At 44.3% G+C, this 26,716-nt stretch overlaps 1 protein-coding gene across 2 annotated transcripts; it reads right to left on the bottom strand.

Annotated features, from left to right (window-relative positions):
• Window positions 1-294: 294 nt before the first annotated feature.
• LOC308124873 (NLR family CARD domain-containing protein 3-like) lies at window positions 295-16,087 on the bottom strand. 2 transcript variants are annotated; one of them, XM_080488229.1, is made up of 11 exons: window positions 15,952-16,087; window positions 15,311-15,410; window positions 15,089-15,235; window positions 14,761-14,862; window positions 14,606-14,684; window positions 14,086-14,293; window positions 4,108-5,905; window positions 3,854-4,027; window positions 3,586-3,759; window positions 3,237-3,283; window positions 295-3,002 (listed from the first exon to the last, which is right to left on the bottom strand). In XM_080488229.1, exons 2-11 carry the CDS (start codon window positions 15,394-15,396, stop codon window positions 2,428-2,430), a joined length of 3,390 nt encoding a protein of 1,129 aa, XP_080344355.1. In that variant the 5' UTR covers window positions 15,397-15,410; window positions 15,952-16,087; the 3' UTR covers window positions 295-2,427. The 2 variants fall into 2 exon arrangements, with proteins under 2 accessions (XP_080344355.1, XP_080344354.1); XM_080488228.1 differs by lacking the exon at window positions 15,952-16,087 and having other exon boundaries at window positions 15,311-15,439.
• Between the last annotated feature and the right edge of the window lie 10,629 nt (window positions 16,088-26,716).

Below are 26,716 nucleotides of genomic sequence, written 5' to 3'. Positions count from 1 at the left end.
GTGCACCACACAAAGCAGTAAAGAGATTGCTTGTAAAAGCTACCTCAGACAACACACACACACACACACACACACACACACACACACACACACACACACACACACACACACACACACACACACACACACACACACACACACACACACACACACACACACACACAGACAAAGGCGGGCGCTGGCAGTGATCATGCTAATGACACGTATCTTTGTGCAGACTTCAGCATTAATCAGTCTGCGGGCCGAACCAGGAAACACAATAGAGACACAATAAAGACACTTAGGAATCTGAAAACAAGTCAAGGTTCATTTAAAACAAATTCAAAAATAAGCTTCATTGACCAAAATGATGCCCAGGTTATTCAAGGCCATAATACAATTTAATAAAAATGATTATTTAAAAAAAAAAAATAAATACATGAGTCAAACAAATAGTAAAAAAAGAACTGTGTAGACAGATGTACCGACACAATAGAATAAAACAGATAAGATGCAATAAACGATACTGCGTTGGAATAAAGAACAGCAGGCAGGCTAGAGCAGCAAACCTCATATTCTGTTTTAGAGCCAGAGACAGATGTATTATTACACGGAAATCTTTAATATGACAGATAAACTTTTATCAGTTAGCCCAGTTTGTTCAAAACAGCAGAAAACAGCCTGAAACTTCCGACTTTGCAAAACCTCTCCAGGTAGAAACATATGTGAATGTTGTTTTGACTGCAGGAATTTCCACATAAAAGCAGATTTTTTTTTAACTTTGGCTTTAATTCAGTCTGTAGATTCCTCCTGCTTTTCCAGCTTTTCCAGGGCCCCATGTGTCGTGGAGGCCGGCATCAGGACACCCGGAGCAACGCAAGAGACATCGGATATCTGATAACATTCACTGAGACGACTTGACACACCACAGACGAACAAGACTTTTCAGTTTATTTCTGAAAGATATTCCTCCATCCATTTATCACAGAGTCTGTGTTGGAACTTGGCCCCCTGGATATGAAACTCACAATTCTATTTTTCTTTTTCTCCATCAATTTTTCTAAAAAGAAATTCCCACACACAACCCCAACTCTTGTTTTGTCTGTCTGTGTATAACCATCTCATAACCAGTGATACCGGTGACCACTTTTTTCAGTAAGGAGTAATCTAACGCGTTACTATTTCCAAAACAGTAATCAGATAAAAGTTATTTCTCCAAGTCACTGTGCGTTACTATTGTAGCGCCCGGCAGGACGAGTTTCTGCAAAGCCGCTTTATTATTACACAGAACCTGCTGCTCCTCCATTCTCCTCCAAACTGACACAGACACATGCAGCGCGTGCATGCAGTCTGCAGCTCACCTGACCCGCCCCCTTCTCCACTCTCAGCCAATCACATGGCCAACTCACTCGAACGGTGCGTTCAGGTAACACAAAAGAATGGGAACAAACTAACGTCATCAATAAACCTTAACGTTGCAATAAGCCCCCCCTTTTTTCATTGAATCAATAAATGAAAGAATTTATTTGTGGGGTGGGGGGTGGGGTAAAAGGTCTCATATAGCAGGTAGTGCAAATAAACAAATAGATAAATAGTGCAACAACAGACTACAACTACATTTCCAGGTAAATAAATACCAGTAATAGTAAAGATCTGATGCTAAAACCATGAGTCAGATATAAATACAACAACGATTGAAGGTCAACGGTTCAACATGTATCAGCAGGAGGCCAGGCAGTGATCAGAACTGAGTTTCTGGTAAAACCGGTTGTCATTTTTAGGTTGAGATCCGGGGGGCGTGTTGTCGGCAGCTGCTGAAAGTAACTAAAAAGTGCCTTGTAATCTAACTTAGTTACTTTTAAAAACCAGTCTCCGACACTGCAATAATATTAAAAGGACATTTGAATTGCCTTAAGAAGTCTGTCATGATAGAAAGAAAGAGGAAACAAACATGTTCAGATAATGCTGATACTGCTTCTTTCATCATGACACTATGACTCCAGCCTGGGATGCTACTTCAGCTAACATTGCTGTCTGTGATGATCCATGGATCCTAAAGCAGAATCTATGACCAGATCCACTTTGTCACTCCCAGAAACCTGGAAACAAACTGGATAAGAAGGGTGACACATCATACTACTGCCTCCGGTAGCATCAGAATGGTTGGAGCAATAGACAAGTATAGCTTTTCTCCAAACATTTTCCCCTTTAGCATTTATTTTGAAAACACACATATCAAACTGTGGTCAGAGAAGTCCTTCCCTCACCGTTGCCACTGTTGCTGACAAAGACTTGAGGAGGGTTAGAAAATGTTGTGAAACTCAAACTGACGACATATTTACAAAGTGTTTGAGGCTCCGTTTGTGAACCCTGCTGAACTCCACTGATGTTCTCTGTATCGCTGATTGGTGGTGACAGGACTGCTGCACGAGACAAAGACCATCTTTCCTACAGAGGACACAGACGCACTGAAGATCCAGAGGACCAGAATCCAAATCCAGCGAACAGAGGTTTAGTGAATGTAGTGTTGAAGGTGTGGAGGTGGATCAGAGAGCCAGAGGAGACACTGAAGAAGGACAGAGTGCCAGCAGGATAGTCCACATACACTCCTACTCTACCGGAGGAGGAGGAGGAAGAGGAGGAGGAGGAGGAGCAGGAGGAGGAGGAGGAGGAGGAGGAGCAGGAGCAGGGGGAGGAAGAGTTGTGATGGAAACGGTAGCCATGAAAGGAGCAGCTCAGACTCCAGGACTGATCATTCCATCCAAACACACAATCATCACTGCTTCCTCTTTTTTTGATTACTCTGTAAGTCACAGAAATATAAACATGTCCGCTCCACTCGACCTCCCAGTAACATCGACCACTCACAACGTTTGTACACAGCAGCCAAGACCACAGCTCATTTATGCTACTCTTATGATCAATAGACGGCGGCTCTTCTCTCACACATGTGACTTTCCTGTTGGTGGACAGTTTGAGGTTTCTGTTCATTGAGTTTGTGTCCAGTTCAAAGTGAGAGGAATCTGATGAAGAGAAAAAGAGAAAATTCAGCTGCAGGTCATCATCTGACACATGTGATGGATTTCTTCTTTCTGGACTTACTGACATGTTGTTCATTCAAAGAAAGTTTAATGAGAATACTTTTCGTCAGGCTTCACTTGTCAGTAATGTTTGAATGAATCAAAACTACAACTATCTCCTTTGACTTAAAGACAAACCGACATTTTGCTGTTTTGTCCTTCATCAGTCAAACTTACACTTCTTCAGACCAGGTTTTAACCACTGCTGTCCACCAGGGTCCACCCTGCAGGAGAAAACACAGTCAGAAGGCTTTTCCCTCCAACATGAGTCCGGACTGCTGGTCAACATGAAGCAGACTGAAACTGCTCTGAGTCTTCACTGAGTGTGATGAAGACACCTTGGCGTTCCTGTGACCTTGTGTTCCTCTCCTCGTAAAGTACAGCTGGAAAATGTGCTTTGATGGATCCTTCACACTTATTGAGTTTTTATTGACTGAGAGAAGAACGGAATTGAAGTTTCCGATAACTGGAGACATTTTGAAGAGTATATTAGTCTACATGATGAGTTCCTGTTGTGTGTCCAAACCTGAGTGTCTCCAATCTGCAATGTGGATCCTCCACTGCAGCAGACAGCATCTTCACTCCTGACTCTCCTGGATGGTTGTAGCTCAGGTCCAGCTTTCTCACATGGGAGGACTTGGAGCTCAGAGTTGAGACCAGAGATGCACAGCCTTCCTCTGAGACCAGACACCCTGACAGACTGGAGGCACAAACATGGCATCAACTCAAGAAGGAAGATCCTCCACATGATCTCCACCAACATCTCCCTGATCAACAAGCAGCTGGTTCCTGACCTGAGAGCTTCCAGTTTACAGTGAGGACTCTCCAGTCCGTCACACAGCAACTTCACTCCTGAATCCTGCAGGTCGTTGTTACTCAGGTCCAGACTTGTCAGACTGGAGGACTGAGAGCTGAGGACTGAGGACAGAGCTCCACAGCCTCTCCTTGACAGACCACAGCTGCTCAACCTGAAGAAGAAACAACAATGAAAACCAGGTCAATGTTTGTCATGGACTCAGTTCTACATATTTGTTCATGAACCACGTACACAGCTTTGTTGGAGGCTTTGACCACTGGCAGCAGCTTCAGAAGAGCCTCCTCTGAAGCAGAGTATTTCTTCAGGTCAAACTCCTTCAGATCTTCTTTTGATGACAGTAAAATGAAGACCAGAGCTGACCACAGAGCAGGAGACAGTCTATTAGTGGACAGACATCCTGATCCCAGATACCATTGGATCTCCTCCACCAGAGAATCATTGTTCAGTTCATTCAGACAGTGGAACAGATTGATGCTTCTCTCTGCAGACAGATTCTCACTCAGCTTCTCCTTGATGTACTGGACTGTTTCCTGATTGGTCTGTGAGCTACTTCCTGTCTGTGTCAGCAGACCTCGGAGGAGACTCTGGTTTGTCTGCAGTGAAAGACCCAGGAGGAAGCGGAGGAACAAGTCCAGGTGTCCATTTGGACTCTTCAAGGCCTCGTCCACTGCTCTCTGATGGAGATGGTGGAGCTCAAGCTTTTGTGTAGAATGTTGAGTCGTTGTTTGTTTCATATCCAGCAGGTTGATTCCAGAGTCGATGAAGGTCTGATGGACATGAAGAGCAGCCAGAAACTCCTGAAGACTCAGATGGATGAAGCAGAAGACCTTGTCCTGGTACAGGCCTTGCTCCTCTTTAAAGCCCTGTGTGAACATTCCTGAGTACAGTGAGGCTGCTCTGAGATCCAGGCCACACTCTGTCAGGTCAGAGTCATAGAAGATCAGATTTCCTTTCTGCAGCTCATCAAAAGCCAGTTTTCCCAGAGACTTCACCATCTTCCTGCTCTCTGGACTCCAGTGTGGATCTGTGGCAGCTCCTCCATCAAACTTGACCTTCTTGACTTTGGCCTGGACCACCAGGTGGTGAATGTACATCTGAGTCATGGTCTTGGGTAGCTCTCCTCCCTCTCTGCTCTTCAACACCTCCTCCAGAACTGTAGCAGTGATCCAGCAGAAGACTGGGATGTGGCACATGATGTGGAGGCTTCTTGAGGTCTTGATGTGGGAGATGATCCTGCTGGCCTGCTCCTCCTCTCTGAACCTCCTCCTAAAGTACTCCTCCTTTTGTGGGTCAGTGAACCCTCGGACCTCCGTCACCATGCCGACACAGTCAGGAGGGATGTGATTGGCTGCTGCAGGTCGTGTGGTGATCCAGAGGCGAGCAGAGGGAAGCAGTTTCCCCCTGATGAGGTTCGTCAGCAGCACATCCACTGAGGTGGACTCTGTAACATCAGTCAGGATCTCAGTGTGCTGGAAGTCCAGAGAGAGTCGACACTCATCCAGACCATCAAAGATAAAGACCACCTGGAGGTCTTCAAAGCTGCAGAGTCCTGCTTCTTTGGTTGGAGTGAAGAAGTGATGAACAAGTCCCACCAAGCTGAACTTCTTCTCCTTCAGCACATTCAGCTCTCTGAAGGTGAATGGAAATGTGAAGTGGACGTCCTGGTTGCTTTGGCCTTCAGCCCAGTCCAGAGTGAACTTCTGTGTCAGGACTGTTTTCCCAATGCCAGCCACTCCCTTTGTCAGCACTGTTCTGATTGGTGGAGATCTTCCAGGTGAGGCTTTAAAGAGGTCTCCTGCTCTGATGCTGCTTTCTGCTCTGGCTGCTCTCCTGGATGCTGTTTCAATCTGTCTGACCTCATGTTCCTTATTGACCTCTGCAGTCCCTCCCTCTGTGATGTGGAGCTCTGTGTAGATCTGATTCAGGGGGGTGGAGTCTCCTGCTTTAGGGATCCCCTCAAACACAACCTGGAACCTCTTCTTCAGGACACATTTCAGCTTCTGTTGGCAGACGGCATGTGCAGATGTTTCTGAAAAGAAGAAATCATGAATGAGTTGAGTGTGTTTGACATTGAATGTGAAGATGGAAGTGTGTTAGTGGAGATGTTTCTACTCAATCAGATCCATACAGCTTCTCAGTGGAGACCAAACAGCCTCTGATCTGATGCAGAGGTTTGCTTGATATGAGCAGTAGAGTTCAGGAGAGAAATGTGACCATTGTTGCCTCCATCTATGATTGGGGATGTGGTCTTTTCTCCATTGGCTGGCTTCCACTCCTCTTTCCTGTTGTCCTTTCACTGGTTGATATCAGCTGCTTTGAGTGGAACTCCTCAGCTCTCAGGCCACATTCACACGCACCTAGGTTTTTACAAAAACGGACATTGCCCCCTCTACCTTTAAAAAAAAAATCTTCATTTACACAGACCGCATATATACTTAGTTCACAGCCGCTATGAGCAGCCAAACCTGTAGGGGGCAGTGTAGCAAGAAGCATAAAGTGATGATAGCCAATCAGAATCCTGGGGGAAAAAAAACACCACGCCATGAATTGTGACGTAGATATTTAGATGCAAACTGAGACACAGATTTTATCCAGATCTCCACTGTGGCCGGAGATTTCAGGAATCATTGTTTGTGGTGAGTAGTCGCTGCGTTTATGTGTAAATGCAATCAATCAATCAATCGATCAATCAATCAATCAATCAATCAATCAATCAATAATTTTACTGTCATTGTCATATAGATGCAATGAAATTTCATTGGAGTGACAGAACCTTCATAGTATGCTATAAACAAAAAAAAGGGCATTAATGGTGCAGAATTCCGTAAATACCAATTGAATAATGGAGCCCATTGCAGCACCAAATGTAGAAAACTGATGCGTATCAAAAACCAAGTGTTTGCTGTGCCAGAGCAAAGCACCAAGGACTTCAGGGACTGGGGGTGGGGTTATTATGCCCGATGAAAATGCAGAACCATCCATCCATCCATCTTCTCCCACGTCACAGGGGTGGCAGTCTGAGCACGGTCACCCAGATCACATTGCACCAATTATGAACCTTTCCTGCAGGTCGTGAGCCCACAGGAAGGTGTATCATGTCCCAGCATGGGACATGAACCCTCTACCTTGAGATTGCCAGTCTCATGCTCTACCAACTGAGCTAGACAGGGGTAAATGCAAAACCACCACTTTTAAAACAACAGGCGACTGTGTATATACATTTTTGACGACCTCATTATAGAAACTAAAGTAAAGCAGCAGTGGAACAGCACTTACTGTATAGTTCCCAATGGATACCCAGTGTGCGAGTGCAAGCCTCAAGAGTGCGTGTCCATAGTTTTAGTAAGCGAGCCGTCCAGCAGTCATTTGGACAGTCAACTTTATGAAAAGATGGCCAAAAAAAAAGCTGTCTAAAATATGTGTTATAGTAGAAGCTTGGATGAGGGGACCAGATAAGAGTGAACACATCATTGAGCACAGCAAGAATTTAACTGTTGGCACACTTTTAAATGAGCAGACAGCCTTCCTCACAGTGCAGTGCTGCGCCATGGGCCAGAAACGCTCCAATCCAGGCCCAAAAAAACACCAAGCAAAATGGTTATATAGGATTTATAAGAGATTTATATTTTTTTACATTTCACTATATTTTGCAGCAGAATGTTTGGCCATACCGCCTTGTGAATGTCTAATCCCGTCAGATCTCGGAAGCTAAGTGAGGTAGGGTCTGGTCAGTACCTGGATGCAGAGGCGTCACAACGGGGTAGCCAACACAGGTAACTGCCTAGGGCCCCGAGCTGAAGGGGGCCCAGAGGGACTGCTGACATTAGTCAATTTCAATGACAAAATAATGTAACTGCTTTGACACTCTGCAACGACAGCACATAGAAAATTCCCCGGGGCCCTTTCCGAGTAGTCACTGGCTAGTTGCTAGTAGGGGGCCCCGACAGACGGCAGATATCAGCGACACAACTCGAAACTCCCCGTAGACAATGACACTTTGGGAACCTCCCTAATGGGCCCCCACTTCTACCCTGCATCGTGCAGTCCTTGCTTTCAAACACACCTGGGAAAATGAAGCGGACATATCTCTCAGGGCACATGAAAAGAAAAAAACAAAACAAGAAGAGGATGAAAAGAAAAAACGTGACAGTGGTAAGTGAGAGTGTGTAAGCTGTGTGTGTTACATTTTAAAAAAGTTAGTCCCAGACACTTTGTCCCAAACTCCCAGTCAACCACCATCATCACCAGAAAAGTTAACTGCACATTTAAGTCCGTGTAAAGTGAATTCAGCCATTTTGTTCTAAACACATTCATAAAGTGTGTATCTATGTATATATTAATCATTCAAATTAGACAGTGTGGTTAACAACACACTTCTGTGGTCAAACTTAGAGCACATATTTACTCTTACTTTACACCAATTTTAACAGTTTTATTTAAGAAGTAGTCCAGCTTTGCTTACACAGTATGTCATAAGTCTTGTTGCCAATGGCTGTGTACATACACTCATAGCCACACAATAACTTAGTCCTTTGCTGCCAATGATATTTTCTCCCAGAATAAAGTATTTGTTGTCAAATGCTAAAACTGATACCAGCATCAATCCTGCTGTCAGTTTAGTCGAGACTGTGGCTAATTTGTATTTAGAATTGAAAGATAATGTAGTAAAATAGTAATATATCCATACATTTTCTGCTATAGCCTAAATGTTACATTAAATAAAATGTTAATATGAAACATTAAAGTTGTTACTGCAAATGAATGTTCATTAATTATTCCATACATATCTCAAATGTTGAATGTTTGTGTAGCATGCACAGTTCTTTACTTTACTTTATGCGTGCCAATCAAATACATTGCGCTCTTTTCTTTTTTCTTCCTCAAGGTGCTTTGTTGAAGTTTTTTGGACCACAACAACAACCACTGCTCATGCTTTGCATAATGAGCTGAAGTCCTGGCGTTTTCTGTTGTGCACCATGATCTGGTACAATGTCTTGTACCAGGTTTACCTTGTGAGCAAGCTGCTGCAAAGCCCAGATGTTGCTCTGGAAACTCTTAAAACAGAAACACAGGGAGTGAGGCAGTACCTGGAGAACTTCAGAGACAGTGGGCTCGCTTCCTGTCAATCTGATGCAGTAGAAATTGCAGAAGAACTGGAAATTAAAATGGAGCTTCCAGCAAAAATGCAGAGAAAAGCAGCAAAACATGTTCAGCATGAGGGAGCACCAGAAACCCAGTCCAGTCCAGAAGAGTCCTTCAAAAGGGAGTTCTTTCTCCCTTTAGTAGACACACTCCTGAGAAGCCTGAATGACAGATTCTCAAAAATCGAAGATGTCTATGTTCTCCACAGTTTCCTGTTTTAAAAAAAAAGTATGCAACAGGTGATACAGAGTGGCTTTGTGCAAGTTCCAAGAACTTGGAACAAGCAATGCAGGACATTGACGCGGAGGATCAATTCTGCTGTCTACACTTTCCCCGACCATGCCTCCAACTGCCCAAATGACATTCTAAACTACATTTACAGTGAGGACCTGCTCGATCTATACAGCAATCTAAGCATTGCATTGCGTCTCCTCTTGACTCTTCACGTCTCTGTTGCCTCTGGTGAGAAGAGCTTTTCTGCTTTGAAGCTCATCAAAACATATTTGAGGTCAACCATGTGCCAGGAGAGGCTCGCAGGACGAGCACTGATTTCCATAGAGAGAGATGTTCGGATGTCCTTGGATATGAAAGATATTGTGGCTGCATTTGCAGAAGCCAAGGCCCACAAGCAGCAGTTTTGAGTAAATAGATTGCATTACAAGTGGACTATAGATATAAGACCAAGGTGTCACACTCCTTAATTTCCACCTGCACATTTCAGTTGTGTTTGTTTTTTTCTGGCATTTGCATGTTGTGTGTAAAGTTTGCATTCAGTTTTGATAGTTATGTTATTTAATATTTATTTTACATGTTAATTATTTAATAAAGTGTTTCTTTACTGATCCGTCGTCCTGGACTTCATTCATCATCATTGTGGGGCCGGGAGGTCCCAGAGACTTCTTGCCTAGGGCCCCCAGGGGGTCTCGAAACGCCCCTGCCTGGATGGGGGGCCATCAGGGAACACCAGGAAGCCTGGGTGAATGCAGTGTGAGAGTGAGTGGTTGATGGTGGTCGGATGGCTGGTGCAGATTGGTAGCCTTGCTTCCATCAGTCTGTCCCAGGGCAGCTGTGGCTACATACATAGCCTACCACCATCCCGTATGAAGGGAATGAATAATGGAATGTAAAGCGTCTTTAAGTGTCCAAAAAAGCACTATATAAGAACCCTAGCATTATGTTTCATCCAAATTGACTTTATGTTGTGATTGTAGACATTTTTAATTTCAACTGTTTGATTTTTCTGTTCCTCTTTGACTCTGTACCGGCATTCTGAAATCTATGGCGAACATCGCCATAGTACAGAGCCCCGGAGTGGCTATTAAGAAGACGAAAAAAAAGCCACGATAATAAGTCGTTCCCTCAAGTTAATAATACGAGGGAACCAGATAATTTAATCCGTGATCATGGAGCCGGTGGCTCTAATTGAACTGTTGTGCTGCAGAGCTCCTGCACTGTCACACGAAGTCAGTTGCGTCGGACAGAGAGTTTAGAAGCAGTTTTCCATTGTCAATTTTTTTTCACGCTTTTCATCGTAACATCACTGTAACTAACTTCACTTCTAAGTCTTGTATCGCGTTCTGACCGCAGGCTGAGGTCTGCATGCGGGCTGCGTTGCGTGCGCGCTCAACTATGTAGCACAACTCGTCCACAAAACTGCAACCTTGGACAACTTGTCCGCAGATGAGATTTCAGAATTCTTTGGGAGAAAATAAATCCTGTACAATGTACTTTTATATACTGTAATTTCTAATTTATATTTTATATATTTTTCATATATTCAGTATGTGTCTATATATATTTAATATAGTATCATATGGCTTTGTTTACCTTTCTCTTAATGATAAACAAATTGAACAAGTGCATATGAATACATTATTAGGGATGACTTTTGATGAAAAGCTCATATAAATATCCTGAAGTCAAAATTAGCAAACAATATTGCCATAATGTGTAAAATCAGATCAGTATTAGATCAAAATTCTCAAGAGAAACTCAAAAGATCAAAAACTTTCTCGTTCTTCCCTCCTTGGTATAGAAATATGGGGAAATAATTATAAAACAAACATTGATCCTATTTTTTGGTACTTTAGAGGAAGGCCATGAGACTCATAAATCAAGCTGATTATTATGCTCCAACAAATCCTCTGTTTGCCATATCAAAGCAAGGAAAGTACAGACCTTAATACAAATACGTGATTTTGTGTCAAATTGAAATCCTTCAAATCAATAATGCTAAAAAAAAGATTGTCGTGGACGATAATGAAATATATATCTTATGTTTTTGTGTCAAATATACTTAATCATCCTTGCAAATGTGTCAAATGTACTTTGAAATCTAATCCTGCAAATAAATAATGCTGAACAAATTAGTCATGGACGAGTTGTCCGTTGACGAGTTGCACCCCATCTTCGACCCCACGGAACTTCTTGATAATGAAGCAATACTTTTGCTTCATCAGCAACTACAAAACAAACTACGTACTCCGGTAAATGAAAACTGGGATTTTTTTAGCCATAAAATGTGCCTTTTGATGGCGCTTCATGTGAAAGAGAACATTTGTTGTCGATCAGCGCGTGTTTACGTAGGTTGCCATTGGAATCGGCTGGAGAGCTGCGTTCTATCATTGTACATCTCTACTCCTCCATGTTGAAGCATTTGATTCAGACACATTCAGAAGTAAAGTGAAAGTAGCACAATGTACTGCCCAAATGTTGAAAAATCTGCCCCAATCTTATTCATTTATGGCAGGGATGCCCAACCTCGGTCCTCGGGGGCCCCTGTCCTGTATGTTTTAGCTCTTCCCAGTTGCAACACACCTGATTGCAATGAGAGGCTTGTTATTGGGCTTTTTCACAACCTTGGTGATGACATCATCGTTAGTTTCAGGTATGCTGAAGCAGGGAGAGAACTAAAACATGCAGTACAGGGATCCTCGAGGACCGAGGTCATTCATGGACCTCTCTTCTGCTTTTGATACTGTGCACAAAAACTCGTTACTGCACCACATCTCACACCTTCAGGTTCACCCCACCCTGATTTTATGGATTCAGAATTTTTTACATGACAGGCCACAGCAGGTGTTTTTAAACGGTTTTAAATCCAGCCAAGTGATTTTATACACGGGCGTCTCTCAAGCTTGTGTTTTATCTCCCATTCTCTTCTCTGTGTACACGGATAACATCTCTTGTAACAGTGAAGGAATGACACCTTTTTAAATATGCAGACGACATGGCTCTGGTGGCTCACCTGCTGGACAGCACAGCACTGACCCGCTACCAGCAGACGGTCAACAACCTGGTCCAAGCCTGGGATAAAAACTCCCTGCCGTGCAACTTTGCAAAAACAAAGGAGTAGTGCTGTTGGAGGCAAATGTAACTCTCCTACACCCCTCTTTACACCCCTCACCATCCAGGGTTAAGGTTTTTAGATATTTGGGACGAGAGATCGACACCAGTCTGTCGTTTGCAAACCACGCTGATTTCGTTGATATTAAAGCACAACAGCGCCTTCACCTGCTGGGGAGGTGCCCTGCCCTGCAGAGGCACTTTAACCCTGGTTTACACCTCACTCATCCAATCCATCATTACATTCAATATCTCGTCCTGGTAGGGTTCCCTCTCCATGAAACACAAAACAAAAGTCTCCCGTATTGTCAAACAGGCAAAATCCTTGGTTCACCACAAACACAGATAAAGCCAGAAAGCCACCCTGGTCACAGAGGACTCCTCTCACTCCCTCCATCACTTCTTCCAATTACCACCATCAGGTAGACGCTTCAACGTCCCTCTGGCCAGCAAGAACATCTACAAAAAATCCTTCATCCAAAATGCAACAGCCACTCGAAAAAAAATGAAATAAGAAAGTGGACAATACATATATTCTTTTTTTTTTTTAAATCGGCTACTGTTTCCTGTTTTCATTTAACATTTCCTTTATGTCCGTATTTTATTGTTTTGGGCTTTGTCAAAGATGAATTTCTGTCGCCGCTTGGGGCAGACAATAAAGTCTATCCATCCATCTATCTATCTATCTATCTATCTATCTATCTATCTATCTATCTATCTATCTATCTATCTATCTATCTATCTATCTATCTATCTATCTATCTATCTATCTATCTATCTATCTATCTATCTATCTATCTATCTATCTATCTATCTATCTATCTATCTATCTATCTATCTATCTATCTATCCATCCATCCATCCATCCATCCATCCATCCATCCATCCATCCATCCATCCATCCATCCATCCATCCATCCATCCATCCATCCATCCATCCATCCATCCATCCATCCATCCATCCATCCATCCATCTATATGGTTTGGTTAGAAAACACCAATATCTAATGTGGTCTGCATCATTTAATCTCAAAGCGTCAATAACAGCAAATAAGACTGGGATGGAGGCGACAGTGGTGAAAAAATATAATGCGAGGAAACGACATCATCTTTCGTTTCCTCAAGTTAATAGCTTGAGGGAAGGAGTTACTATCTTGTGGCCATGGAATAAATTATCTTGTTCCCTCGTGTTATTATTATTATTATCTTTATTGGATTTTTTTTTCCATGGCCACTCCAGGAAAAAACAAAAATGGAGCAACAAGGAGACGCAATGTTTTCTGGCTCTTTGGTGCATCAGAGGTTCAGGCCAAAGTAGATGGAGCGACCCGGACCAAACCCATGAATACACTCCGTCTCCTCGTTCCTGTATGAGCACTAAATTGGCTAAATCAGTGACGTAGGGCGTTTTGGAGTGACGCAATGATGTGGATCTGACTTGGCTCCATTGACAATGGAAAAACAACCGGTTCTTTGGCGGTGCTCATTTGAGAACTGGTCCTGGGACCGACCCTGAACTAGCTCCTGGTTCTTCTTGGTGGAAAAGGGAGAGGGGAGACCTTGTGTCAGCTCATCTCTGCTTTTGGGACTCTGGAACTCAAAATGAACTCTGATCTTTGATCTGGACTGTTTGTGACTGCTTCCTGCTCTCGAGTCGCTGCTCTACCTGAAAACATTCAGCATTTCATCTCCAGCTTGTGAAATGAAATGAAATCCTCTTACTGCTCCTCAGCTGCTCAGCCAGCTCCTCCTGCTTCAGCCTCCTCAGGAAGTCCAGTGTGATCCTCAGAAATGACTCTCTGCTGCTCCTCTGCTCTTCATCCTCATCCTCCCTCTCACTCTCTGAGCATGCTGGGCAATCTGGACCCAGGAGCTTCTTCATCTTCTTCAGCTCCTTCTTCATGAAAGTCACCATGTTGTCCTCCAGCAGCTGGAACAGAGAAACATCAGGAGTTGACTTTGAGCTGAAACTGAAGCCAGATTGAAATGTGAGTGTAAATCCAGTGCAGAGAGCAGGATGGACAACATGTGAAGCCAAATCACACTTCATGTGGGATCTCCAGCAGAAGCAGCTTCAAGCATCAGTGAAGACTGGAAGCTGGATGAAGGTTGGACTGTTTCACTTTGGACCTGAATGGATCTAATAAGCTGAGTGTCTGTTTCATGTTTCAGCTGGAAGTCACAACAGCTTCTTCTGTCTCATGATGTGACAGTAAAGTGTTGAATGGAGACGTGTTCTCACCATAAATATGGAGTCCAGATCTGTTTGATGCTGAGGGGTGGAGCCACCACGGAGAAGCTGGGAACTCTGCTGGCTCACGCTGCAGAAACATGTTGACTTTATTAAAGCTGCTGTGTGGTGTGATGATGAATCCTGAGACAAACACGGATTCTCACCCCTCATCAGCACTTCCTGCTCCAGACTTAAAGTCAATGAGTTCAAACATAGACCAATCACTCGTCAGGAACACCCAGCTGGATGAAGAGTCAGAGTCAGAGCTAAAAACAAACACAACATCAGGAACGGACTGACTGGAACAAAGGGAGGCGCATTGGAGGATAAAGGGAAGAATTTAGGGTTTCAGAGAGACTCTGCTCAATAGTTCTGAATCAGAGAATCATCAGTTAGAAACTTTAGCAGGATTTTTGGATTTAATAACGTGTCTTTGAATAATTTTCTCAATGAGGACATCAACTATAAAAGACAATGTGAAAGAAAACACACTGCAAATTCATGGAAGGAGGTCCTTTAAAATCATAAAGTCTTCTTTTGGACCCGTCACTCTTTAGGGACACACAGCTGGGTTCATCTTCAGGTTCATCTTCAGGTTCATCTTCAGGTTCATCTTCAGGTTCATCTTCAGGCTCTGACCTGATACAAAGACAAGACAGTTTGAGTAAAATTGCGTGAAGAAGAGTCGTGGGCCGTTAAAGGTGAAGGTCTCACCTCTGAGATTCGACCTGGTGTTGTTCTCCACACACAGTCCTTTTAGAGGGAGGGACTCCCTCCTCTCTGTCCTCACACTGGTCCATGGCAGAACACACACCTACACACACACACACACACACACACACACACACACACACACACACACACACACACACACACACACACACACACACACACACACACACACACACACACACACACACACACACACACACACACACACACACACACACACACAGAAAAGGCAGAAACTCATAATGTGTGTGTGTGTGTGTGTGTGTGTGTGTGTGTGTGTGTGTGTGTGTGTGTGTGTGTGTGTGTGTGTGTGTGTGTGTGTGTGTGTGTGTGTGGATCGAGGGTTGGTTTGAATTTGGAAGAATGACACCAACATGAGCCAATGAGAGTGAAGAAGGGCTGAAGCCCCGCCCACTGCAGAAAGTCAAACTTTCAATGTTCAATTACTTTTTCCAACGAGTAGAAAAGAAGTGAAGAAAGTGAAGGTTGAAATGTTTGTCCAACACGTGAACGAGAAGAAAGCAGCTGTCAGTGGTTTGTGATGGTGTGAATGAAAGAGAAAAAGAGAAGTTATAACATCTTTTAGTCGTTTGTGGAAGCTTAAAGAGATGACAGATTCTCACCTGAACTCTCCTCACGTCTTCTTACAGACACCTTTCCATGTGTGAGGAAACTTGTGGCGAGAAGAAGCTGCTCGTCGTCCTTCTCAGTACGTCTCTGATATCTGACAGCGACAAAGTTCTGTTTTCACCTCTAACACACTCAGAAGAGGAAGTACGATGTGGGTTACAGGCGGAGGCATTGCTTTCACATAAATCACGTGTTTCTTCCCTTATTTCCTCTATGTGCCGAAGTGTCCTTGGGCACTCTGGCCTCATAGGAGTATTATTGTGCTGCAGGTGTGTTTCCCTCTCCTCTGCTGTGTTATTCAGGTGGGCGTACCAGGTGGTTGTGTACAGAGATGGGAGAGCCTGTTGGGTGATTCTCTGGATTCGGTTACGGAGTGGAGATGGTTTCATGATGAGAAGCTCCGTTATTTAACGGGGCTTCTAACTCTATTTGACGCGGGACCATAGATCCACATCAGTCAGTCACCAGATCAGTCGTCAGTCTCAGAAGTCCTGATAAATGCTCCTGACTAAACTCATGTACTCTCTCCTCGTTTCAGTGGAATCCTTGCTCAGAACCATTCTCCCCAGATCTGTGCGTCCGGACACGAACCCAGGCTGGAGTAACGCCATCCGCAGTTTAAACTAGAATGCCTGTTTTCATCACGTATTACGGTAATGCAGTCAGAAGCCCGCCGGGGCAACTCACACCAACAGTACTGTACATGCTTATTGGACAATAAATTCATAGAAAGTCAAATAGTTTTCAGCAAACTGCACCATACACTTGTTCTACAGGCCCCCCGGTACCCGTGGGCCAATTTCCAACTAGAATCACTGTAGCATTTTCTCACAATTTCACAATGAATTCATACCATTATACATGTTACTGTACATACTCATATTCAATAAATTCATTGAAAATCTAATTGTTTTCAGGACACTGCAGCAGATTCTTGTTGTACAGCCCCCCAGGTACCTCTGGGTCAATTGTCAACTGGATTCACTGTAGCATTTTCTCACAATTACAGAAACAAAACACGCCCAATACACACAGTACTGTACAAACTTATTGTACCATAAATTCATAAAATAATCTGCTTGTTTTCAGCAAACTCCACCATATTCTTGTTCTACAGCCCCCCATGTACCTCTGTTTCTCACTGCCATTCTTTCCTTTTGCAGAATTTGGTTTCTTTTAACCATTTCTGTTTGTCCTCCATTCATAGGAGTCCAACTCACCTACTCATTTCCATCCTCTCAGCAGCTCTCATTGGTCAATCATGAGTTTACTAGTCAGTGTGACCATCTGTGAGTCTGTACCTGTTTTAGGCCGGGAGCCAGGTCCACCCCTCAGGATGATTTTTGCTTCCTATTTTTCACTATTATTTGCAGTTAACCTATACGTTGAGCCATCACAAGTTGATACAGACTCCCAACTCGTGGCCGTTTGATCTCAGGGGCCAGAAAACCCCCTTTTAGAGAACTGTTTCTGGTGAAATTATGTAAATGTCAAGATTAAGGTAGTGCAACTACATAGATTGTCATATAAGCATGAACATTTGCATGGCGTATCCTGACACAGAGAAAATTGGCATGCTGCCTTTCTATTTTCAAATATCACCCTGAACATACACAAAAAGACAAAAAAATGTCTTTTCACCTGACAAGTTCTCATCAAAAGTGATTATTTTCAAGCACTTTATTGAACACTTTATTGTTCATGTGCTTCAATTTAAGCCCAAGATGAGCTTTCTATCTTGAAAATTACTTTACATTACACTTGCTGAGGCCAAATGTCTACACTGTACCTCAAATCAGAGAAAATGGAATTTTGAATCAAACCCCTTTCAAATGGGATTAATATTGCATAAATGTTGAATAATTAATCAATTGTGTGTGTGTGTGTGTGTGTGTGTGTGTGTGTGTGTGTGTGTGTGTGTGTGTGTTGAAGGCGTCAAAACTGAATGAACACATGTAATAAACCAAAAAGTGTTAAATTGCTGAAAATGTATGATATTTTAAATTGTTCAAAATGGCCGCCCTTCGCTTTAATTCACTGCTCCGTTCCCTGTTGTCCTCTGGATGATCCTCATGAGGTCATCGCCTGAAATAATTTCCAACAATCTTGAAGGAGTCCCAGACATGCTGAACACTTGTTGGCCCTTTTGCATTCATTCGACATTCTATCTCATCCCAAACCATCTCACAGGTGACTGTGGAGGCCAGGTCATCTGGAGCAACACTCCATCTCCCTCCTTCTTGGTCAAATACCCCTTATTTAGCCTGGGGGTGTGTTTGGGGTCATTGTCCATCTAAACCCAAACTGGAAGGTACTATAGCAGGTTTGTCAGCAGAACACACACACACACGCACGCACGCACGCACACACACACACAGAAAACATGCCTGTAGAAACCATCCATTCATCTTTTCCGTGTTGCACGGTAGGTGAAACCAAAGATCTGAAATTTGGACTCAATCAGACCAAAGCACAGATTTCCACGAGTCTGATGTCCATTCCTTGTGTTTCTTGGCCTCAGGAAATCTCTTCTGCTTGTTGCTTTTCATGAGAAGCGGTTTTCTAGCATCTATTTGACCATAAAGGTCTGATTGGTGCATTCTCCTCTGAACAATGGCTGTAGAGAGTGTCTGCTACTAGGAGTATGGCATTAATCTGAGCTCTAATCTGAGCCACTGTTAACTTCCAATTTCTGAAATCATCTCTCGTGCTTTGTTATTTTTTGCGAAAAAGCCATCGGATGTTGAAATGCTGTCAGAGTCAGGGTGTAGCACTTTGAATTGGAAGTGCTTATTTGTGACCTCAGGAGTTTGTGATTTGATGAAGATCAAAAAGATGAACTCCCTTGCCACCTTGTACTGGATCACTTTCTGATGTGACGCCACAAGCTTCCTTTTAGATGTGGTGGGTGACGTCGTCTTTATAGGTTCAAAGAAAGGGACTTTATTGCTCAAAAATCAATCACGGATAAACTTGCACACCTCTTCTGGCGTAACTGCTCCTGAAGTAAAACTTTTATAAAATCATATAAATCTGATAATCATACACCTATTTTCTCATGTTAGATGGAGTATTCGTTCAGAAATCTCAAATTTAGTTGCGCCATACATTGCTAATGTGAAACACTCACTATTGTGGTCTTCCTGTAGATCAGGGGTGTCAAACTCAGATCCTCGTGGGCCGCAGCCCTGCACGTTTTCAATGTCTCCCTCCCCTGAATGTCCTGATGGTTCATCATCACATTCAGCACAAAGCCAGATAACGAGCTGCTCATTGCAATCAGCTGTGTTGAAGCTGGGAGACATGCAAAACGTGCAGGGCTGCGGCCCTCGAGGCCTGGAGTTCGACACGTGTGCTGTAGATCATGTGCAATGTTGATCACAATCAAGCAGGGACTGCTCACCTCAAATGGCTAGTTATAAGCTTAAATCATTCTTATAGATAAAATCAGTTCAAACATAGCATAATGATTGTCTAAAACCAAATGTATAGCTTCAGTCTTTGTTAGCCTTGTAATATTTGATTTGTTACACAACCGATTGCTACAAGTGCTGTAAAAGGGCGAATTGCTCTGATTAGGGGTGGAGGTTTATTCTACACTTTTAGTCAAAGGTTTGGATTCACCTTCTCATTCAGGTTTGTTTTCTATATTTTCATGGCTGTTTACACTGTAGATTCTCAGTGACAGCACTGCAAACCCTTGGCCTTCTCTTAGTGGCACTCTGTCTTATAGACTGCTACTGCCCAGTTGTCCACATTTGGGTCCATCGTAGTGTGGCGAGCTGACATAATGATGCTCAGGGAGCGGGGTGAGATGAAGGGCGGGGCTCAGGGAGCGGGGTGAGACAAGAGACGGAGCTCAGGGAGCGGGTGAGACAAGGAGCGGGGCTCAGGGAGCAGGGTGAGACAAGGAGCGGGGCTTAGGGAGCGGGAGCCCACAGTGGTAACCCAGGGCGGGATCCAGGTCTTGCCTGGGATAAACGGTGCATGTTTTTGGGACTTATAATCAAACTCCCTCTTCCTCCACCCCAAAGCTCCCTAAATGGAAGAAAACAAAATCAAACATTCTTGACAGAGTCTCATAGTCAAACTTGAATCATTTAAATGACAGATTGTTGGAATAAAAGTGTATATAATTTATCCCATGCTGTATTTCCACATTCTTGCACTATGATGAGTGCAGGGGTGTTGTTGCAACAATAATCTTTATGCCTTGTAGATGATAATCCTCTGAAACTGAGAAGACAGTTTTGTGAAAACCGTCAAAGAGCAGTTTCACAAAAGAACAACGTGTTCCAGCACTCGAGTCAAAGCTGACCTCGACGGAGCGATGGTTCCATTCACCTCCTCCCTTCTCTGCTCACTGATCTCTGTAGAAATGTAAACACCTTGCTGCAACCCTAATAAAAAGAGAGGAGACGGACGAGAGTTTTCAGAGCGGGTTGGAGATTGTAACTGAAACACTCTCTGTCCGTTCTCCTCGCGAGTAAGTCCTGAAACTTGACTTGGTGTGTGTTCTTTCTTGCAGATTAATAAGTATGCAGAGGTTAAACCTGACATTTAACTTGGTCCTTCGAGCCGGATGCCAAAAACGCCCAAGGATTCCAGCGGGCGGATACCATGACAGGAAGACCATGGCCGTGGCAGAACTCACTAGGTGAGATCTAAGCAGCTTTTCCAGGACTGGCGGGTATCCGTGTGCTGGAGTCCGAAGGCTGACGGCATCCAGAGGCAGGACAGAAACACTCCAAGGGTAAGCATTGTCTTAAATAAAAGAACTGGCTGACTGAGGGTTGCAGCGCAGAATTAAAACCCTATGAATTCTAGACTCTGATAGGTAAACTAAGAAAAGACACTGAGGTGAACGGAGCCTGAAGAATATCCGTTGTAATAGGACGACAGGGTCCACGGTTGAAGTGTCTCTGAAAATCCTGCAGACAATAAAAGAGTGAATGTTGTATGAATGGGCGAGTAAATAGTCACTAGACTGTGAACTCGCTATATCCAAAACTGATGGGAAAGTAAGCAGTGGCTTGGCGAGGATGCAAAGGCAAGAATTTTCCACCTGATAGGGTCGAAGCGAAAATTACCTCGTTAAAGAAATTCCACACTGCCCCATCAGAAAGAACGGAAGAAGTGTGACCCATAGACTACCCCAGGTAGTAAGGGTCCGCCCAAATTTAGTCCAAAATGGGACAGGGACATTCAAAATCACCACGAGAAAATTTATCGTGCAAAGACTGGAAATACGTAGAGAGCCAGGATCCAAAGTTGATAAAATACTTGGACATTTGGGTAAACAAACGTGGCTTCGACGGGAGCCTTAATTCACAGAAATTGGTCAACTTAAGAGACTCAATAACCAGAAACACAGGAGGCAATGAAAAGAAGAAAAAGAAACAGGGTTTTGACGATACCACACGATACCACCACTAAATGGTTAGAAATGGCAGGTTATAGGAGAGAGGGAGAAAAGAGAGGAAAAGAAAAGGAAAGAGAGAGAAAGGCAAAACAGCAGCTGATGCTGAATAAAAATGAGGAAGATGAAACAGGATCAGTGCCAGTGAGGGTCCTCAGAGCAAGAGGAAATAGGAAGAGACAAATAGACGAAGAAAAAGAGGAGGAAGATGAAGAAGGACGCAGGGAGGCAAGCTACCACAGGAACGTATTTTCAGGAAGACGAGGAAGGAACAGAGGAAGTGTTTTTCCAGGGATCTCCTAGAGGAGGCTTCAGAGGAAGGGGGCGTAGACCCTTTCGGGGACAAAGAGGCAGAGGAAGAGGAAATTATGGGAACAGAGGGGATGGATGTTGGAACTGTGGAAAGCCAGGTCACATGGCTAGAGACCAGGATGGGGCAAGGGGGCATCAGGCATGACTAGACAGGGAAAACCAGAAAACCAAGAAAGCATACAGGGAGTTTGATGAAGCGTTAAGACAACATCAACAGCAGCGCGGCTTCGAGCCTATTCCCATACATCTAGTGTTAAGAGATTCTATTCTTAAAAGCTGTGTGAAAGATACTAACGTGCACTGAGGAATTTGCTGACCGCTTGACTAACAATTTGCTGAGGTCTGCACTAATGAAAAACACCTCTATTTTATGGTTGCAGGACGTGGCCTGTAACATGTGGTTATCTCAAGTGTTTGTAGGAGACAAAGCCTGAGACACAACATCTTAAGTTGGGGGAACGAAAACCTAGACTACAATCGGTGGAAACCCGTCACAGCTGGTCCCTTTTGATGACCTCGCTCAAGTACCCCTTGACCCCAGGCTGGCTTCGTGACATCCTGCAAACCTCAGCTAAACCTGAGGAGACCCCGTGACTCACCATTTGGAGAGCAGATGAAAACGCATAAATACAAATGTCGCCTAGGCAGACACGTCTTTCTTCCCGTGAACTGCTCGCAGTTCACGTCGCTCGGTTTAGAGTAGGAACCAAGACCCAGAATTCTGTAAATTGAGAATATTGCTTGCTTATCGCACTTCAATATAATTTGATGGTCAATCTTTAAGAAACCTGACTCATGTGTCTTTCTTTAGTTAGACTGCCAACAAAAGGACTTGTGGTGCGAATTGAAAGCACCAAAATTGGCGCCACGAACAGGATGTCAGTTGAAGGACTGAGTCAGAGGGACGTTCTGCGTAACTGAATTCCACCCCAGCCGGCTGAAAGACGAAAGGTGAGACATTACCTGTTTCTGTAAGACAAAAATGTCAGATTTGGATGTGAATTCAAATTAAGGGTGGAATGGGTTCGTGGAAGTCCTTTATTAAGTGTTTTGTGTGCGATAAGGAAGAAATATCAATGTGAGATAAATAGTTTTGTGAATAATTTCCTGATTGCGACTGAGGAGCTTATAATGCGGCCCAGTGGTCAGATGCCTGATTACGACTGAGGCGCACTAATGCGACCCAGTGATCAGAAGCCTGATTGCGACTGAGGAGCCTATTGGCGGCCCAGTGATCAGATGCCTGATTGCGACTGTGGAGCCTATTGGCGGCCCAGTGGTCAGAAGACTAGCCCAAATAGAGGTCTCAGGGAGACCCGGGCTTAGTATATGTATTAAAACTGTTGTGTTAAAACTGTTGTGTTGAAATAATTTTGTTAAAACTGTTGTGTTAAAACTGTTGTGTTGAAATAATTGTGGCGTGTTGAGAAAGGATTTTTGGAAGTTTATTGAAGGATTGGGTTAAGTGATAAAAGTGGGTCAGCGGTAGACCGCTGACGATGGAAGGTGAATTTGAACGGGAAATTGAGGAGTATCATTTGGATATATACGGTGATGGTAATGAGGATGTTGAACCGGTTGGAGTGCAATTGCAGAGAATATGGCCATTTTACAGGAGTGCAGTAATTGGCACAGATAGAGAGAAAGAGAAGAGTTTGACAGTGGCAAAAAATTTAATTGGCAGACTGCAGAAAAAAGGAAAATTTCCAAATGATAAATTTCGGATGGATGTTGTTGTCGCATTAAAACAATTGATTGCTTTTTCAAATGCGCGAATAAAAGATTTGGACCAAGATATTGAGAAAGGAGGACTGTTGACTAAGAGAAAAGCACGAAAGCAGAAGGAAGTGTTGGAAGTCGGACTGGGCTTCTGTCTGCGATTAGCGCAGGCTGCGACGATGCAGACAAAAGTTATTGCTGACAGAAAAAATGACTCGACTAAGAACAAAACCGACAGGACTAGAAAACCATTCAAGGGTCCCCAATGGTCTGAGCTGGAGCACAAAATGCCCCCACCCTACTCTTCCACTAATCCGTTCTTCCAAGCCCCAGTGTTACAGATTTCAGGTAAAATGGACATAGACGGAGGTTTCATGGTCAAAGAGGAAGAGGAAGAGCCTGGGCTTCCACTTCAACGCCCAGGCAGTGTGCAGTTGATGGAGACACACCCAGGTAACACTCTTTACCCGACAATACCTCCTGACACCAAGCATTTACCCCAAGGTAAGGCTGTGCACACATATGAAGATGAATGGAGGGTTAGAGAAGTAAGGGCTAGAGTGGCTGATAGCAGTTGTAAGAGTGCTCAGAAAGGAGGACAGTGCCAGCCAGCATTATCAGAAGTGTTAAGAGACATACATCTGGACCAGGACCAGGCAAGAGATAGGCAGCAGATGTTGTCAGGAAAATTTAGAGAACTAAGAGAGGAAACATCAAAATTGAGGGAATTAAAAGAGGAAGCATCAAAACTGAGGGAGACACCCATGAGGAAGTGGGCGGAGAAAGGCTTTCAGATGGGTGGCACACAGGATGAGTCTGTGAGAGAAGAAATGGCTCCCCCTGGCGGTGACGTTTGGGAAGTGCTGCCAGGGTTGAGTGAGGAAACAACGCCAAATCCGGTAACAACCTCAACACCACATTATAATCTGAGATCGAACAAAGAAAAGAATGTGATTAGCTTTTCAATGCCCCTTAGAACAGAGCCTACTACTGGAGTACAACATTATGTACCTTTCTCGTTGGGAGACATTCAGTGCCTGGTTGAAAAGTTACCCAATCCATTAGAAGGAGGTGCCATTTTTATGCAGCGTTTTACTGATTTAACCACAGGTCAGACAGTCGCTCTCGGAGATTGGAGAGCGATCATGTGCCGGCTTGTTAATCACCACACACTTATGGAAATAGAAAGACAAGCAGGTACCGCCAGACAAACTGATGCAGCCCCATTTGGTCCACAAGCTACAGCCGTGGGCGCAGCAATGAGAACCATTTTTTCCCCTCCTCTTGGTGTGTTGAGCCAAATGACTTTTACCTATTCACCTGAAATTGAACCATTGAAATATTTGCAGGATGCTAAGCGAGCTTGGACGGACACGACTGGACAACAACCTGGGACATCGGAAGTGATGCTGTCACTTTTTAGGGCGGCATTGCTGAAAGGATGCCCTGAACTGGTACAGGACGTGATGACTGACTCACCAACCCTCCCAACTGCTTCTGAGACGGATTGGCAGACTCATTTCCTGTTCCACATGAAAAAATTTTTGACTAAAGAGGCACAAAAGAAAGCGAATACTGATAACAAAACAAACGAATTGTTGTCTTTACAATTACAGGAGGCGAAGCGACTGTCGTCTGAAAAAGCAAAATCCAAACAAATGAACCAGCAGCAGGGTCCACCACAGCCGCTGCCCCCTCCGCAGCCACAGCAGCCTGCCGATTGGCAGAATAACCAACCACGTCTCGGTGCAGGGAGAGGGAGAGGATATGGAGGATATGGAAGCCAAAGAGGTCGCGGGTTCCCACAGCGTCGCATGCAAACTCCGATGCAGTATCAACCAATAGTTTGCTTCCGGTGTGGAGCCCCTGGACACCTGGCGCGTGAGTGTAATGCTGGTTATCTCACGCCCCCTCAGTTCCAGAGACCGTTTCCTCCACCGCCACCCCAGATGATGCAGCAACCACCACCGCCGCTGCAACTGATGCCACCTCCGCAACCTCACCAGGCACCCAACACACAGTTCGCCCCTCAACCACAAGGGGGCCAGTGGACACAGAGACAATAGGGGTGCCCAGAGGAGCCACACCCAGGGCAGGTGGCAGAGCCATGGGTGACAGCCGTAGTGGGACGATCTACTATTCCTCTCATGGTAGACACGGGGGCACAGTATTCAACTGTTTCTGTTTTACCCCCAACCGCAGAACTATCTACTGACACTGTTCCACTCATTGGTTTCTCTGGGACTATGGAAACCTGCCACCTCACCGAACCTTTGCCTGTCAGCGTGGGTAAACAGGTACTCTTACATCAGTTCATTCACTCACCTCAATGCCCTGTAAACCTGATGGGAAGAGACTTACTAGTCAAGCTGGGAGCCAGCATCCTCTGTTCCCCTGATGGATTATCTGTGACGTTGCCTGATGGAACTGTTTTGATTCATGCATATGATGGCCAGACTCTCTCTCGAATGTTACCACAGATAGTTGAACCTGAAGTCTCCTTCGGAGCTAACATCTACTGGTTGAGGCTTGGAGAGCCAACATCATCATCGATCCTTACGCAGTTTCGTTTGTGGCAACCCTGGCTACAAGCTCTCCATCCCTACTCTCCTCCCATTGATTCATTTCATTGCACTCTGTTCTATGATCGCAATGATGATTTTGAATACCAACAGATGTTTCAAACTCAATTGACAGGCACCACACATACACTATCGTCTGTTGGCATTGTGGCTGGACCGCAGGGAGCGGCTGCTGTGGTGAAACTATCTGACTCTCTGCTGCCCTGGTTCAAAATAAGTGAAACTGCTGTACCACATATTTCGTTAGCATTAGGATCAGGTCACCAGGCCAAAGAACTGGGTCCAATGGTAAAGCAGGCTGTTTCTCTAACTGATTGGGAGCCTACATCCATCCCCAACGTTTGGTTTTCAGGCTCCACTAAATTTTACAAGATTTTGTTGACAGGAGAGGATTCTGCCACCGCCGAAGAACAGTGGTTGACACGTGACCATGGTAGAGAAATGACTGACTCAGACGTAGCAGAAGACATGATTTCTTCCCTACCATCTACACTGTGGTCCACTACACCAACTGACGTAGGTTTCATCAACATTCCACCTGTTACGTTTACACTCCTGTCCCATGATCCCATTTACAGGTCCCAGTACAAGTCCAATCCGGAGGCGGAGGAGGGCGTGCACCAGGTAATTGAGGGCCTTTTGCAGGCAGGTGTGCTTGAACCCTCATCTGCCTCCTGGAACACCCCCATTCTTCCGGTTGCAAAAGGGGGAGGTAAATACAGAATG

This window comes from Lipophrys pholis, assembly GCF_963383615.2.
Source record: "Lipophrys pholis genome assembly, chromosome: 19".
NCBI classification, from domain to species: domain Eukaryota; kingdom Metazoa; phylum Chordata; class Actinopteri; order Blenniiformes; family Blenniidae; genus Lipophrys; species Lipophrys pholis.
Note: the sequence above shows the minus strand (reverse complement) of the source record. Positions and strands in the feature narration are given on the sequence as shown.